Raw genomic sequence first — 17,577 nt, 5'->3', positions numbered from 1 at the left:
GTCCCCACTAGTCTAAACATGTTATTTTGATTAATATTGTTATTCATCTCAGGGCGGCTGCCATTTTACCTTGAAAATTACATCAGCTGTTTTCTGGGTTTGGTTATTTGACATTTGTCTATTTATTTTAGCAAAAGGGTTCAAATCAGATGGCTTTGATATCATCCGTAGGCAAAGTGATGAGCCCTCTAATGTTATACTGTAACCAGTGTTGAAATTAAGGCCCGATTATTGCCCTTCAAACATCTGCCAAAACAATCAGCGAATTGGGCCAAAAGGACGATATTTTCCCCTTAAAACGCTATAATTGAAGAAACCTGAGGTTTCAGAAGCTATGAAACTACCATGAATGCACCATTTTGCTTGTGTAGCATTAGCAACTAGCAAGTGTGTAGCATATGTTATTCTGGTTATTCTGTTGTCCCAAAGCGCCCTTTAAGCTGTTTGACACCCCAGTTAGAGTTAACTGAAACTAAACACACGGCAATAAGAATTACATCCACTGTATATTTAAATACACAACATGCTTCGTTTTGAAAACATCGCTAGCCTAGCGCTAATGCTAAAAGCGAAGGGAGGATCCCATTCAAATGCTAACGGGAAGTTAGCATCAACTTTGGGAGTGATTTTACTTCAAATAATGAATATTTCACACACAAATGCTGTGGGAACACATACCCACAGGTAAGATAACACTACCCAAAGGCAAAAATTCTTCCCAATGTACGAAAAACAAGTTATTTTAATAGAATTCAATCGTAACTTTCTTCTGTACTCAATATATATATTTTTTCAAAATAATTGACAGATTAATTGTGAATCTGTATTTTATTTCTGCCAAAAGTCGGTATTGGCATCAGCCTCAAAAAATGTATATCCGTCTGGGCCTAGTTTAAGTCCTTAAATTCTCGGATCTTTTTACAAAGCATTTTTCAAACATCCACACACACAATAATGCAGGGCTCTAAATTATCACCCACCAACCCGCCAAATGCGTTGTTAAAATTCATTTTGGCGGGTGGTCATAAATATTTACTAGCCAATTTGGCTGGTAATGCAAGAGGCATTTGTATCTATCAGTATAAAACACAAAAGGTGTCTTGACAGCTGAAATGTGTATTGACTGTTATTTTGGAGGTGCCGCGGGAAGCGTGTCACGACGTGTCTTCCTTCTGGACCTTCACAATTTACAAGAGTCCACATCCCTCTCCTCAAACTCAACAACTTTGACAAGAGTGACATTAATCAAAATAACTAAATAAAAATAAAATAAAAAATAATTTCCCAAAAAACGGCCACCATGATGAGTGATTTGTTGACAATTCTGTTCCACCAAGAACTATCAACACCAAAACTCCACAAGCACCGTATGACAGCGATAAAGAAAAGATACCAGTAAGTCATCGCGACACACTCACCAGTGTAATTAATAGTGCCAACAATTATATTCCTCTTATTTCACGAGTGCTGAACACGTGAAAAGTGTGGAAAGAAATATGAAGTCTCTGCAAATCGAGTCGAGGTCTGTCGGGATCACCGAACAAATTAAGGTGAGAAACTGTACACACTTATATAACATTTATAAGTGAATGATGCAAGCCTAGAGAGTCTTTAAATGTGTAGAATTATAAACTGAAGATATATCAGTAGACTCTCTTAATTGGAAAGTGTACAAAAATATGTTGAGTTGGAGAAGATGTTTTGAAATGCTCATGCCATCGGAAGAAACAGCAGGCCTTTCACAGACCATATGGATGTGGGAGTAAATAAATTAACTTTATTATACGTTTCAGAATCAGTGTATTTAATACGACACAACATGCTGCTAATGACATACTGTACTTACTTTATGTTTAGGGGCTTCAAAAAAAAAAAAAATTGGGGAAAATTTTCAGAGAAAAAAAAAATTGTCTGCTGGAAATTGTGTTTGGCTTGTAACTTGTGAGTTAACAGCCACATCGATTGGTCATCAAAAAAGTTAACTTAGAGCCCTGCAATAATGTATATGAAGTAAACGGAATTTCTTGTTAAAATGGTTGTTATGTACTGTAGCTCTGCAGACATCTACATTACTTCAAATAAACAATACAAAAAGTAACAAAACTTGTTTGATAGCTTATTTCTTTGTTGTAACAATGCTTCCCAACAATAATTTGAAAGCCGGGTTTATTTCTCATTTAAATGGCGTCACATTTGTAAGAAACATATTTGCGGGATGAGCAGTAGAGCTGACAATGTGGCCTGTACCCATGGCAAATTTTCCAAACAGCTTATTTTGCTGTTACCAATGACTTCACGTTACATGGATTGGTTGACTGAAGTTTGAGTGTGACAAGACACTGTTCAATGAATATTGTAAGTTCTTAAAATTCTAATCAGGAGCCTCAGTGGCATGTGGAGGAATCGTACACATCCACAGCAGCCTGGCACCTCCTCCTTATGCGTCACTAGCCTGGCCGCACACTGTTGTGGGATGGTATTCCATTCTTCAAGCAGCCTTTGTTGCAAGTCAGTCAATGTGGTTCATTTGAGGTCAGGCCATTCCATCCTCTCTACTCCCATTCCAAAAGTCATTTCTGCTAAGGCCAACTCTGTGGGGTGAGTGTTGTCATCTTGGAGGATAGAGTTTGTCGTGAAGTTACGCATCTCCTGAACCATAATGAAGGCACCTCACAATTCCCACACCCTTCTAAACATTTGTTAACTTAATAAATATAATAAGAAAAATAGCCGCATAAAGAGAGTAAATCATTGGCGTGCAAAATATCGAGGTACAGCCAAAGATAAACTCCGTAATGTGTGAATTTTGGGCCCAAATACAAAGCCGCGACATAGAGAATCTGCGATAAGTGAACCACGAAGTAGCGAGGGATCACTAGAAAGGTCTATAAGGGATGTCCAAACTTTTTCCTCTGAGGGCCACATCCAGAAAAATCGAAGGATGCAAGAGTCGCTTTAAAAATTTTCAACTTTAGTTCATTAAATTGCACCATAATCAGTCAAGCAATTGTCTATTGTTTATATATTACAGTTACTTTGAAAACATATTTTGTAAAATGAGATGAGATAAATATTTTAAACAACATTTTTAAAGCAGTTAATTAATTAATCTAACAGGTTTACAACTGGGAGAAACAATTTTTGTGTCTAAAATGAATTACCAACTATCACCTCAGTGTTAGGAAGATAAATGTTCCTATTTTTCTTGTAAATAGTTCAATTGTACCTCTTCATAGAAAATCTAAAATGAATTAAATACTAGTAGTGGTAGTCTCCACCAACTGTACAAATAGTTTTTTATCATATCACATGCCGCGGGCCACTGAAAAATGGTTGGCGGGCCATAGTTTGGACACCACTGGTCTATACAGTATACCACTGTACATAATTTCAATATATTTAGTTTCATATTTTTCATTCTAAATTTTCTATTTCTATTTTTAAATCATATTTAATTAGAAAAAAAAAGTCTCGACGTAAAAATAGCCTCTTGGAATCCATTGTGCTCATGAGAGGACTAACTGTAATAATAATGATAATAATAGTAATTTAGCAAAACACAATCTAATCAAATAAAGTCTTTCACACACCCTGCACATCTTTTGCTGTGAAAAAAAGCTGATTTCTTCTCAAAAGTAAAGTTTGTTTGGAAAAATCTTTTTTTTTGTGAAATTTTAATCCATCTAAGTAGTGTATTTTCAACTTTTCACCTAGGTTTTATTATGCAGGCAATTGTCCTAAGTCATCACTTTACTTTTCTGCTACCATGTGAAAAGTCTGACAGTGAAGTTGTACCAAGCTGAGTATCCGTTGGAGTGCTGCTTCGCTGGAAACTCTCCTCGAGTGCCTTCAGTTGCTCCGAGGACTTCCCCTTCACACGCTCCAGCAAGGGGAAGTGGCTCGGGACCGCTTTCTTCACGGGTCCATCTTTACGTACTGGAGTCACTTCGGCTTTCACCAAAAGTGGAGGCGGAGGAACACCTTAGATGGGTACAGACAGAAACAAATAGGAATTGGATGCAGTAGAACTACAGTAGAAATATAGGTCATAGAGATGACCTCAATGTATCCCACTGTTCATCATGATAAATTCAACATGAAGTGCAAACACAAGTGGAAGTTGAGCTGAAGTTGCTTAAGTACAGGCTCATCAAGCCTTGAAAGTGAACTTTTTTTTTTGTATAAACTGTGATATGTGTTCACCACAGATATTTGCATGAAAATTACTTTTGAGGAACATTAAAGTGAAAAATACACATTTAAATACATTGGCATTAGGGCTTGGTATTGCCACTAACCTTACGATACGATACGTATCACGATACAGCTGTCACGATACGATACGTATCTTGATACATATGTATCCCAATACATGATCTTCAAGGCGATACGTATCCCGATATTTTACATTCATTTACTTGCATTTTATAATAACAGTCAAATGTATACCTAAAGGATGTTTATTATGATGGATGACAAAAATTTTTTGTTAGTAAAAACAAACAAAATGTATTAATAGGCGGGAAACTGTATTAATAGGCATGAGCCGATATGAGCAAAAATATCAAAGTATTAAAATTACAGCTCTAAAATGTGCTCATTTGAAATATTTGGGTAAATAAAAACAGCATTTTTTTCATGTATCACATTCTATTTCATTTTTAAACAAAATAAACGAAAACTGGGACATTAAGATACGTGCCATGTTACGTTTATAAGTAAATAAATGTTATTCTGTTTTAATTTTTCTTAGCAAGACACAGTTTCCAATCACTGGTGAGCTATTTTTGCATTAATTGAAGGCAATTAACTCAAAGACGCTGCAGTTTGTTTTTTTGGGGGGGTTTTTAGGTACAAGGCAAGCTGCAAAGGCACCCGTGTCCCCTCTGCTCCCACTTCTCCTGCGCAACTTCAAAGAGGCTGTACAGCCTTGCGCAAGCAATGCGTCGTTAACTGCCTATTTAAATTTAACGAGCAATATCGATTCTGACGCCTGTGTATCGATATGTGTATTGTAATGAGGCCCGCAACGATATATTGCTGTATCGATTTTTTTGAGCACACCCCTAATTGACATCTAGTTCTTAAATAAGACAGATTTTATTTATTCATTTATTTAGTTTACTGTTCAAGGGACCATTGAAAGGGCTGAATATTGGCACTTATGTAGGACTATATGTAAAAATTGTGACAAAAAGTCACACCCACTGAAAAACTCAGTTTAAGGTTTTTTTTGGGGTTTTTTTTGGTGACGCCTCTTATTTATGGACAACCTGCTTGTTTCTGCTCATCAACGAAATGGAGGACGCAGCATTACGATTGTTAACTGGCTCGCTTCGTCCATGCCTAGTTGTCGCTTGAGTGATCCATAACTGTGACCAATAGTCACCAAAATTCATATGCACAGCCATACTCATGTCCACTTCAACTTGTGAAAATATAAAAGTGATCAGCACAACATTTTTGATTTTATTGAAATTAGATGTGAGGGAGAGCCTTTATCACCTCCACAAAACCAATTATTTTATTTATTATACAGTATATATATTTATTAGTCTATATGCAATAAATTATGAATATGTAGTTCTCCGCATTGCAGCATATTCCTCTTTTTTTTCCATCTTCTTAAAACTGAAGCTCAACAGTAAGACCTTCATCAGACCTCATCAGTGGCATAAGAGCATTTAAGTGGTTTGGCGATCATAAGCATCAATTATGACATTACACAGGACTCCAGAATAAAAAAAAAAAGTAAATAAAATAAAATTAAATAAAAAAAAATAAAAATAAAAAAAAGGATTTTGATGGCACGAGACCTTTAAATGCAATCCATGAATGTGTGAGGTTAAACTGTATGGTCTTTGTGTGTAATTTACAGCATTCCGTTTTGAGATTGTCGAAAAGAGGCAAATAATATATCCACCTTCCATCTATCATCTTTCACTTATGTTGTTAAGATGGTGTCAGCAAATCCTTCTCTGAACACTGTGTCCAAGTTGACCCACCAATATTAGTTCTCTAAAAGTAAATGGTGTTGCCATGGCAACACCAGACACAATATTCTCCTTGTCCCAAACCAGGGTACCAAATTTATTATAAAGCAGTTATTTTAGCACTGCACATTGTTGTTTGAAAAGTAGCTTGAGAACTTGAAATGAAAACCTACAGGTGTAGCTAATTCATAACTTCAGATGTGAGACATCAAATACCTTTGAGATTAAGGAGCCTTTGTTCACTGAACCACTTCTTAATCTCCCCTCTGGACAGCCCGGTGGTCTCTATCAGCCTGTAGATCTGTCACACGGCAAGATGCATGTGATTATCATAGTCTATATTTATATCAGTAAGAGTGGTTATTTCATTATTCCTACCTCTTCTTCCTCTGGGAAAGGACACTGCATGTAGCTGGACCGCAGCACTGACAGCTGCTCGGCTGTTTTGTTGGGGTCTGCGGTGAAATTTAACACTTTGGGCGACGCGAGCTTGGATGTGGGGATAGGCGCAGATATGGCTTGAATGATGGAGGGCCGTTTACTCTCTGAGGCAGTTGAGGGTGAGGCCAAGGGTCGTTTCAGTGACTGAGCAACCTATGGAAAAACGGAGGAAAGCAACTTGAGTTACTTTTTCGGGTCACATTTCTAATTTGATTCTTTTACGATGCTTTATATTTAAATATATACATGTTAGCTTTATTTATTATTATTATTATTATTATTGTGGAATGTGGCCCATGGTCAAATAAATGCCCAAGATTTCTGTTTTTTCTTTGCACCTGGTTAGCCAACGTGAGTGCCAGTGGTGCACAAGTGGCAGCGGTGCCGTTAGCAACGGGTGTCAGCACCAGACTGGTCTGTCCCAGCAGCTGACAAGGGACGGACTGGAGAAGTGAGGCCGCAGGCTGCGCGGATTTGGAGACTGCGGTTGTCACTGTTGCGGTGTTGGTGGATGATTGAGTGGTAAGCTGAGGCGTTACTACTGTGAAGGTCTGAGGCACAGAGGAGATTGTGCCGTTGAACATCTTCTTTCTTGCTTCCTCTACCTGGTGCGAAAGAAATGTGTTCCTGTTACATTCATTAATAGATTAATTACAATTCCCTCCCATAAGAGTGTGTTTAACTGTGACTATGGACTCGGCCTCAAACAACTTGGGTGGAAAATAAATAAATAAATTGGCCATTTATACCTCCTCCGGTGACCAGCTAATGCCCTGTTTGAGCCTCTGGGTAGTAAACCAGACTTTAATTTGCTCCTCTGGATGTTTGGAGACTGCAGTGAGCCAAGAGAGCTCAGCTTGTGTTGGGTATGGGAACTTGTTGAAGGAAGAGATGAGGGTCAGGTTGTCATCCAGAGAAGGATTGTATTTGGTTGTGTTGAGGGGAATAGCAATCTTCGGCACCTGGAATAATAATAATTACACAAGTATAATGTTAATTAAGAGTCAAATTCCAACTTTTAATACTGATATTTTGTACTTCATAGAGTTTTCTGCTATAAAGCACAAATCGTGATATATTTAATATGCAGTGAAATAAATTAAATGGTTATGTCCTTTAGGGGTGTGACGATATATTTGATATCGCGATAAATCGGGATACTTTTCCTCCAGATAGATTAAAGATACACCTATGCAAGTATCGCAATATTTGTAGTTAATATACACTATCACAGCTCCATTGTTCATTACTTATTGAGCAATTACTTGGCGGGCCACTAGGGGGAGAGCCTCATAAGAGTGGCGGGCAAATATACGGACGTCTTCAGGAGTAAAAGACTCATGAGCTTACTTTTACTTGTGTAAGACATTTATCTGTCCAGCAACTGAAGACCCCAGTTTTATTATTATGTTTTAGTGACGGTACAAAAAGAAACTGTTTTCTCACTGAAAAAACATCAGTTTATGTCTTGAGTAGTATCGTGGATTTATTACCTGACCAATATATCGATAATCGCAGTATTATCATATTGTGAGATAATCGTTATTGTGAGCCTTGTATCGCATATCATATCGTATCATGAGGTACCCAAAGGTTCCCACCCCTAATGTCCTTGCTTGAAAATATGGAAGCAACTGCGTAAGGTAATAAATTGCACAACTGTAACAAAAGAACCTTAACTCTTTGACTGCCAGGCGTTATAAAAACAAAACAAAAAAATCCACAGTGCCAGCCGCTTTTGAGCATTTTAACTCATCTTTCAAGGCAAAAAGAATATTGTTTGCCTTTACTACATATACAATGTGGCTACTAGGGGTGTGAATTGCCTAGTACCTGATGATTCGATTCGTATCACGATTCACAGGTCGCGATTCGATTCGATACCGATTAATCCCGATACGAATTTATAAGTCGATTGTTGCGATTTTTTTTCATTCAAATTTAGAAAATACTAATCAGTACGCTTGTAGAGTGTAAGATTTATATGAAAATGTATTATTTATTTATCTGAAATTTCAGTCTTATAGAGGTTGTAATCTGTTTCATGTTTGAACAGCATTAAAATAAAATATTAAGGCTTAATGTTCCGTTCATATAACATTCTTCCATGCTCGTTTTGTTGAATATTTTTCCATTAAAAATGGAAGTTTAAAAATCGATTCACACACACACACACACACACACACACACACACACACACACACACACACACACACACACACACACACAAAAAAGGCAATGATGATAAGACGTTGAATTGGTAAGACTACCGAATGAACAATTCTGAGCTCTTAAAAAAAATAAATAAATTAAAAAAATAAATTAAAAAAAATCGATTTTTTTTATTGAATCGATTCGAGAATCGCGCGATGTAGTATCGCGATATATCGCCGAATCGAACACCCCTAGTGGCTACGAAATGAAAGATCGTATTCCATTCATTGGAATTTTACTAATCATCATGAAACGTCTTTGGCAGTCAAAGAGTTGTTAAAGGGGAAGACAACCCAAAACATTTTTTTACAATAATACGTTGTACATGCCCCCACCAGTCTAGACACAGCATTCTGGTTATTTATTTTATTAGGGCCCGAGCAGCGACCGCTGCGAGGTCCCTATTGTTTTTGTAAAAATTATTATTATTATTATTATTATTATTATTATTATTAGGGCCCGAGCAGCGGCGGCGGCGGTGCCGCTGCGAGGCCCTATTGTTTTTGTAGGAATTCTTATTATTATTATTATTATTAGGGCCCGAGCAGCGGCGGCGGCGGTGCCGCTGCGAGGCCCTATTGTTTTTGTAGGAATTCTTCTTATTATTATTCTTATTATTATTAGGGCCCGAGCAGCGGCGGCGGCGGTGCCGCTGCGAGGCCCTATTGTTTTTGTAGGAATTCTTCTTATTATTCTTCTTTTTCTTCTCCGCAAACAATCGCATTTTTGAGACACTAAACGTGAACGAAAACTCACCAAACTTTACACGCACATCAGGCCTGGCGAAAAATTTGATATTTTAAAGTCGCCATACATGATAACAGAAAAATGGCTCCTTAGCGCCCCCTACATAGGTTAAACGGATCCCTGTCCCGCTACGATTGTCCGACGGCTATGAAAATTGTGTGGCACCTGTAGCACATCCCAATGAACAAAAACCTCTTTGAAGTGTGTACCCTAAAATAGACAGAAAGTGAGGTATGAGTATTTAAATGTCCAATTTTTGCCAATTTTTGCACATTTACAGGGGTCATACTTTTGCCCGCTTCTCCTACACGGTTAACCCGATTGACTTCAAACTTGGGATGTACCATCTCAACACCTGGGACAACATCATTGTGAAAAATGAAAAGTTTTTGATATACTATATGACGGTGGCGGCGCATCAAATTTAGAGTTTAAAAATTCTTACTTCACGAAGCATTGCCGGTTGTACGTTTAATCTAGAGCTACGAAAATTGGTACACATATGTCACAGGCTATGACCTACAAAAAACTCTTTTTGAACCATATGCTAAACCTAACATGAAGTCCACCATTTTGATTTATTTTGGAACGTGTTGCCATTTTTTTGGCCATTTCATTGGGGTCTTATTTTAACGAACTCCTCCTACAGTGTTTATCCGATCATCTTCAAACTTGGTGTGATTCATCTTAAGATGTTGAAGATGAAAAGTTATTGAAAGCTTTGTATTTCGTCGCACACTGTTGTCATGGCATGCACTGTTTTTAAAGGAAAAAAAATATCCTTAAAGAAGCATTCCCATTTGTACGAAGCAGCTAGAGCTACGAAAATTTGTAGACATATGTAACAGCCCAAGATGTACAAAAAAGTCTCTTGGTGCCCTGTGCTAAACCCAACAGGAAGTCCCCCAGGGGCCGGGCATCACATTTTGAGCTAAAAAACTCCTCTTTAACAAAGCATACCCGGCTGTACGTTTCACATAGAGTTACCAAAATTTGTAGAGGTATATAACAGCCCTCGAGGTACAAAAAACTCTTTTTGAACCATATGCTAAACCTAACAGGACGTCCGCCATTTTGATTTACTTTGGAATGTGTTGCCATTTTTTTGGGCCATTTCATAGGGGTCATATTTTAACAAACTCCTCCTACAGAGTTTATCCGATCATCTTCAAACTTGGTGTGATTCATCTTAAGATGTTGAAAATGAAAAGTGATTGAAAGTTTTTTATTTCGTCACACACTGTTGTCGTGGCATGCACTTTTTGCAAAGGAAAAAAAATCTTATTAATGAAGCATTCCCAGTTGTACGAAGCAGCTAGAGCGACGAAAAATTGTAGACATATGTAACAGTCCAGGATGTACAAAAAAGTCTCTTGGTGCCATGTGCTTAACCTAACAGGAAGTCCCCCAGGGGCCGGGCATCACATTTTGAGCTAAAAAACTCCTCTTTAACGAAGCATTCCCGGTTGTACGTTTCACCTAGCGCTATGATAATTTGCAGGCATACATAAGAGCCCACGATGTACAAAAAAGTCTCTTGGAACCATGTGCTAAACCAAACAGGAAGTCTGCCATTTTGATTTATGATGGGATTTGTTGCCATTTTTTGTGGCCTTTTTCAGGGGTCATATTTTAACGAACCCCTCCTACAAAATTTATCCGACTGTCTTCAAACTTGGTGTGTTTCATCTTAAGATGTTTAAGATGCAAAGTAATCGAAAGTTTTTTATTTTGTAACACGCTGTTGCCATAGCAATGCATTGTTTGTCAAGTGCTGCTTTTTTTTTTTTATACACATGAAAACTCATGAAACTTTGCAAACACATCAGACTCGTCATGAACATGAATTTTCAGAGATTTATTGTGCAATTTGCAATAAATAGCGCCCTCTAGACATTTTTATGAAGCCTTTCCGATTGTATGATTATGCTAGACCTACAAAAAAGTATTATGTAGCCATTTGCCAAACCAAAGAGGAAGTCCGCTATTTTGATTTTATTTTGGGAATTATACATCATTTTTGGCCTTTCTCATTAAACTTTGCACAGACAAGCCATGGAAAAAACTAACATTTTAAATGGTCCTTGTTCCATGTAACAGTACCCCAACGTGCCAGTACCCTGACGTGCAAGTAACCCAACGTTGTGCTCAATAGCGCCCTCTATGCAATTTTATGGAGCATTTCCAATTGTATGATTCAAGCGATACACAACTAAAGATGACTTGACCTAGATTTATGAAAACTGGGAGGCATACCTATTAGCTTAAGACCTACAAAAGGTATTCTGTAGCCGTATGCTAAACCTAAAAGGAAGTCCACCATTTTGAATTTATTTTGGGAATTGCACACCATATTTTGCGTTTTGATTAAACTTTGCACACACAAGGCTTGTCAAAAACATTTTAGATGGTCTTGTCCTATTTGACAGTACCCCAACGTGCCAGTACCCCGACGTGCAAGTACCCCAACGTGGCCCGGGTTGCGAGGGCCCTTTATAGCTGCTCGCAGCTCTAGTTCTTCTTTTTATTTTTTGTTATTATTCTTTTCCGCAAACAATCACATTTTTGAGACACTAAACGTGAACGAAAACTCACCAAACTTTACACACACGTCAGGCCTGGCGAAAAATTTGATATTTTAAAGTCGCCATAGGTGATAACAGAAAAATGGCTCCATAGCGCCACCTACATAGGTTAAACAGATCCCTGGCCCGCTACGATTGTCCGACGGCTATGAAAATTGTGTGGCACCTGTAGCACATCCAGATGAACAAAAACCTCTTTGATGTGTGTACCCTAAAATAGACAGGAAGTGAGATATGAGTATATAAATGTCCAATTTTGGCCAATTTTTGCACATTTACAGGGGTCATAGTTTTGCCTGCTTCTCCTACACGGTTAATCCAATTGACTTCAAACTTGGGATGTACCATCTCAAGACCTGGGACAACACCATGGTAAAAAATCTAAAGTTTTCGACATACTATATGACGGCGGTGGGGCATCAAATTTAGAGTTTCAAAACTCTTACTAAACGTAGTATTGCCGGTTGTATGTTTAACCTAGAGCTACGAAAATTGGTACACATATGTAACAGACTATGACCTACAAAAAAGTCTGTTGGTGCCATATGCTAAACCCAACAGGAAGTCCGCCAGAGGCGGGGCATCAAATTTTGAGTTTCAAAATTCTTACTTAATGAAGCATTCCCGGCTGTACGTTTCACCTAGAGTTACCAAAATTTAAAGACATATGTAACAGCCCTCAAGGTACAAAAAACTCTTTTTGAACCATATGCTAAACCTAACAGAAAGTCCACCATTTTGATTTACTTTGGAACGTGTTCCCATTTTTTTGGCCATTTCATAGGGGTCCTATTTTAACGAACTCCTCTTACAGAGTTTATCCGATCATCTTCAAACTTGGTGTGATTCATCTTAAGATGTTGAAGATGAAAAGTTATTGAAAGCTTTTTATTTCGCTGCACGCTGTTGTCGTGGCATGCACTTGTTTGCAAAGGAAAAAAATTCTTCTTAATGAAGAATTCTCAGTTGTACGAAGCAGCTAGAGCTACGAAAATTTGTAGACATATGTAACAGCCCACGATGTACAAAAAAGTCTCTTGCTGCTTTGTGCTAAACCCAACAGGAAGTCCCGCAAGGGCCGGGCATCACTTTTTGAACTAAAAAACTCCTCTTTAACGAAGCATTCCCGGTTGTACCTTTCACCTAGCGCTATGATAATTTGGAGGCATACATAAGAGCCCACGATGTACAAAAAAGTCTTTTAGAACCATATGCTAAGCCAAACAGGAAGTCCGGCATTTTGATTTACTTTGCTATTTGTAGCCATTTTTTGGGGGCCTTTTATAGGCCTCATATTTTCTACAAAACTTATCAGATTGTCTTCATTCTTTGGCATGTTTCATCTGAAGTATTGCCGGTTATACGTTTAATCTAGAGCTACGAAAATTGGTACACATATGTAACAGACTATGATCTACAAAAAAGCCTGTTGGTGCCATATGCTAAACCTAACAGGAAGTCCGCCAGAGGCAGGGCATCAAATTTTGCATTTCAAAATTTTTACTTAATGAAGCATTTCCGGCTGTACGTTTCACCTAGAGTGACCAAAATTTGAAGACATATGTAACAGCCCTCGAGGTACAAAAAACTCTTTTTGAACCATATGCTAAACCTAACAGGAAGTCTGCCATTTTGATTTACTTTGGAACATGTTGCCATTTTTTTGGCCATTTCATAGGGGTCTTATTTTAACGAACTCCTCCTACAGAGTTTATCCGATCATCTTCAAACTTGGTGTGATTCATCTTAAGATGTTGACGATGAAAAGTTATTGAAAGCTTTTTATTTCGTCGCACGCTGTTGTCGTGGCATGCACTGTTGGCAAAGGAAAAAAAAATCCTTCTTAATGCAGCGTTCCCAGTTGGACGAAGCAGCTCGAGCTACAAAAATTTGTAGACATATGTACACATTTGTCCACATATATATATTTACATATGCATGTAAAAAAATTATGTCAGGCTAAACTAAATGGTTGATTAGGCCCCACACATTTTCACCTTACCATACCCGGCCCTCTTTGCAAAAGGTTTGAACACTCCTGGCCTAAACCTAGGTGTATACTCAAACTATGCACGCACATAAAGCCTGGAACAAAATGTGTAATTTAGAGGGTTCTTGTTTTGTTTTTTGTATTCCTTATATTTCATGTCATTATACTTGACACACTATTTTTACTACTCACTGAATCAGTTATAAGAACATTTAATTGATACAATCCAATCACATCCTAGAGAATTGAAAACACATTCAATCATGAGGTTGTTAAGACACATTTACTTCTGTAGCACTTAACCACAAACAAGTTGCGACATCCCCTGATCTAACCCTCCAACCGGGCAAGGAAAAACTTTCAGGGGTCATATTTTAACGAACCCCTCCTACAAAATTTATCCGACTGTCTTCAAACTTGGTGTGTTTCATCTTAAGATGTTTAAGATGCAAAGTAATCGAAAGTTTTTTATTTTGTAACACGCTGTTGCCATAGCAATGCATTGTTTGTCAAGTGTTGCTTTTTTTTTTTTATACACATGAAAACTCATGGAACTTTGCAAACACATCAGACTTGTCATGAACATGAATTTTCAGAGATTTATTGTGCAATTTGCAATAAATAGCGCCCTCTAGACCTTTTTATGAAGCATTTCCGATTGTATGATTATGCTAGACCTACAAAAAAGTATTATGTAGCCATTTGCCAAACCAAAGAGGAAGTCCGCTATTTTGATTTTATTTTGGGAATTATACATCATTTTTGGCCTTTTTCATTCAAATTTGCACAGACAAGGCATGGAAAAAACTAACATTTTAAATGGTCCTTGTTCCATGTAACAGTTGTCAAGTGCTGCTTTTTTTTTTTTTTATACACATGAAAATTCATGAAACTTTGCAAACACATCAGACTTGTCATGAACATGAATTTTCAGAGATTTATTGTGCAATTTGCAATAAATAGCGCCCTCTAGACATTTTTATGAAGCATTTCCGATTGTATGATTATGCTAGACCTACAAAAAAGTATTATGTAGCCATTTGCCAAACCAAAGAGGAAGTCCGCTATTTTGATTTTATTTTGGGAATTATTCATAATTTTTGGCCTTCTTCATTAAACTTTGCACAGACAAGGCATGGAAAAAACTAACATTTTAAATGGTCCTTGTTCCATGTAACAGTACCCCAACGTGCCAGTACCCTGACGTGCAAGTAACCCAACGTTGTGCTCAATAGCGCCCTCTATGCATTTTTATGGAGCATTTCCAATTGTATGATTCAAGCGATACACAACTAAAGATGACTTGACCTAGATTTGTGAAAACTGGGAGGCATACCTATTAGCTTAAGACCTACAAAAAGTATTCTGTAGCTGTATGCTAAACCTAAAAGGAAGTCCGCCATTTTGAATTTATTTTGGGAATTGCGCAACATATTTGGCCTTTTGATAAAACTTTGCACACACAAGGCTTGTCAAAAACATTTTAGATGGTCCTTGTCCTATTTGACAGTACCCCAACATGCCAGTACCCCGACGTGCAAGTACCCCAACGTGGCCCAGGTTGCGAGGGCCCTTTATAGCTGCTCGCAGCTCTAGTTATTCTTATTATTATTCTTCTCCGCAAACAATCGCATTTTTGAGACGCTAAACGTGAACGAAAACTCACCAAACTTTACACGCACATCAGGCCTGGCGAAAAATTTTATATTTTAAAGTCGCCATACATGATAACAGAAAAATGGCTCCATAGCGCCACCTACATAGGTTAAACGGATCCCTGTCCCGCTACGATTGTCCTATGGCGACGAAAATTGTGTGGCACCCGTAGCACATCCAGATGAACAAAAACCTCTTTGATGTGTGTACCCTAAAATAGACAGAAAGTGAGGTATGATCATCTGACTGTCCAATTTTGGCCCAGTTTTGCACATTTACAGGGGTCATACTTTTGCCCGCTTCTCCTACACGGTTAACCCGATTAACTTCAAACTTGGGATGGACCATCTCAACACCTGGGACAACATCATTGTAAAAAATCTAAAGTTTTTGATATACTATATGACGTCGGCGACGCATCAAATTTAGAGTTTAAAAATTCTTACTTCATGAAGCATTGCCGGTTGTACGTTTAATCTAGAGCTACGAAAATTTGTACACATATGTAACAGGCTATGACCTACAAAAAATTCTTTTTGAACCATATGCTAAACCTCACAGGAAGTCCGCCATTTTGATTTATTTTGGAACGTGTTGCCATTTTTTTGGCCATTTCATTGGGGTCTTATTTTAACGAACTCCTCCTACAGTGTTTATCCGATCATCTTCAAACTTGGTGTGATTCATCTTAAGATGTTGAAGATGAAAAGTTATTGAAAGCTTTGTATTTCGTCGCACGCTGTTGTCATGGCATGCACTGTTTGCAAAGGAAAAAAAATATCCTTAAAGAAGCATTGCCAGTTGTACGAAGCAGCTAGAGCTACGAAAATTTGTAGACATATGTAACAGCCCAAGATGTACAAAAAAGTCTCTTGGTGCCCTGTGCTAAACCCAACAGGAAGTCCCCCAGGGGCCGGGCATCACATTTTAAGCTAAAAAACTCCTCTTTAACAAAGCATACCCGGCTGTACGTTTCACCTAGAGTTACCAAAATTTGTAGAGGTATATAACAGCCCTCGAGGTACAAAAAACTCTTTTTGAACCATATGCTAAACCTAACAGGATGTCCGCCATTTTTATTTACTTTGGAATGTGTTGCCATTTTTTGGGCCATTTCATAGGGGTCATATTTTAACGAACTCCTCCTACAGAGTTTATCCGATCATCTTCAAACTTGGTGTGACTCATCTTAAGATGTTGAGGATGAAAAGTTATTGAAAGCTCTTTATTTCGTCGCACGCTGTTGTCGTGGCATGCACTTTTTGCAAAGGAAAAAAATCCCTCTTAATGAAGCATTCCCAGTTGTACGAAGTAGCTAGAGCTACAAAAAATTGTAGACATATGTAACAGCCCACAATGTACAAAAAAGTCTCTTGGTGCCATGTGCTAAACCCAACAGGAAGTCCCCCAGGGGCCGGGCATCACATTTTGAGCTAGAAAACTCCTCTTTAACGAAGCATTCCCGGTTGTACGTTTCACCTAGCGCGATGATAATTTGCAGGCATACATAAGAGCCCACGATGTACAAAAAAGTCTCTTGGAACCATGTGATAAACCAAACAGGAAGTCTGCCATTTTGATTTACGATGGGATTTGTTGCCATTTTTTGTGGCCTTTTTCAGTTGTCATATTTTAACGAACTCCTCGTACAAAGTTCATCCGACCGTCTTCAAACTTGGTGTGTTTCATCTTAAGATGTTTAAGATGCAAAGTTATCAAAAGTTTTTTATTTTGTCGCACGCTGCTGCTATAGCGATGCAGTTTGCCAAGTGAAGTGCTGCTTTGTTTTTTTATCTATACATGTGTGAAAACTTATGAAACTTTGCAAACACATCAGACTTGTCATGAACATGAATTTTTAGAGATTTATTGTGCAATTTGCAATAAATAGCGCCCTCTAGACATTTTTATGAAGTATTTCCGATTGTATGATTCTGCTAGATTTGTGAAA

At 37.9% G+C, this 17,577-nt stretch overlaps 1 protein-coding gene across 1 annotated transcript in view; it reads right to left on the bottom strand.

Moving 5' to 3' along the window:
* zhx2a (zinc fingers and homeoboxes 2a) overlaps window positions 1-17,577 on the bottom strand; it is an 85,044-nt gene that overhangs the window by 7,596 nt on the left and 59,871 nt on the right. The window contains exons 4-8 of the mRNA XM_077528113.1: window positions 7,184-7,396; window positions 6,773-7,039; window positions 6,372-6,587; window positions 6,210-6,294; window positions 3,796-3,981 (exon numbers count right to left, since the gene is read on the bottom strand). Coding sequence (XP_077384239.1) covers window positions 3,796-3,981; window positions 6,210-6,294; window positions 6,372-6,587; window positions 6,773-7,039; window positions 7,184-7,396 — 967 coding nt within the window. The remainder of the gene's footprint in view (window positions 1-3,795; window positions 3,982-6,209; window positions 6,295-6,371; window positions 6,588-6,772; window positions 7,040-7,183; window positions 7,397-17,577) is intronic.

The sequence above is a fragment of the Festucalex cinctus genome, chromosome 7, assembly GCF_051991245.1.
Source record: "Festucalex cinctus isolate MCC-2025b chromosome 7, RoL_Fcin_1.0, whole genome shotgun sequence".
NCBI classification, from domain to species: domain Eukaryota; kingdom Metazoa; phylum Chordata; class Actinopteri; order Syngnathiformes; family Syngnathidae; genus Festucalex; species Festucalex cinctus.
Note: the sequence above shows the minus strand (reverse complement) of the source record. Positions and strands in the feature narration are given on the sequence as shown.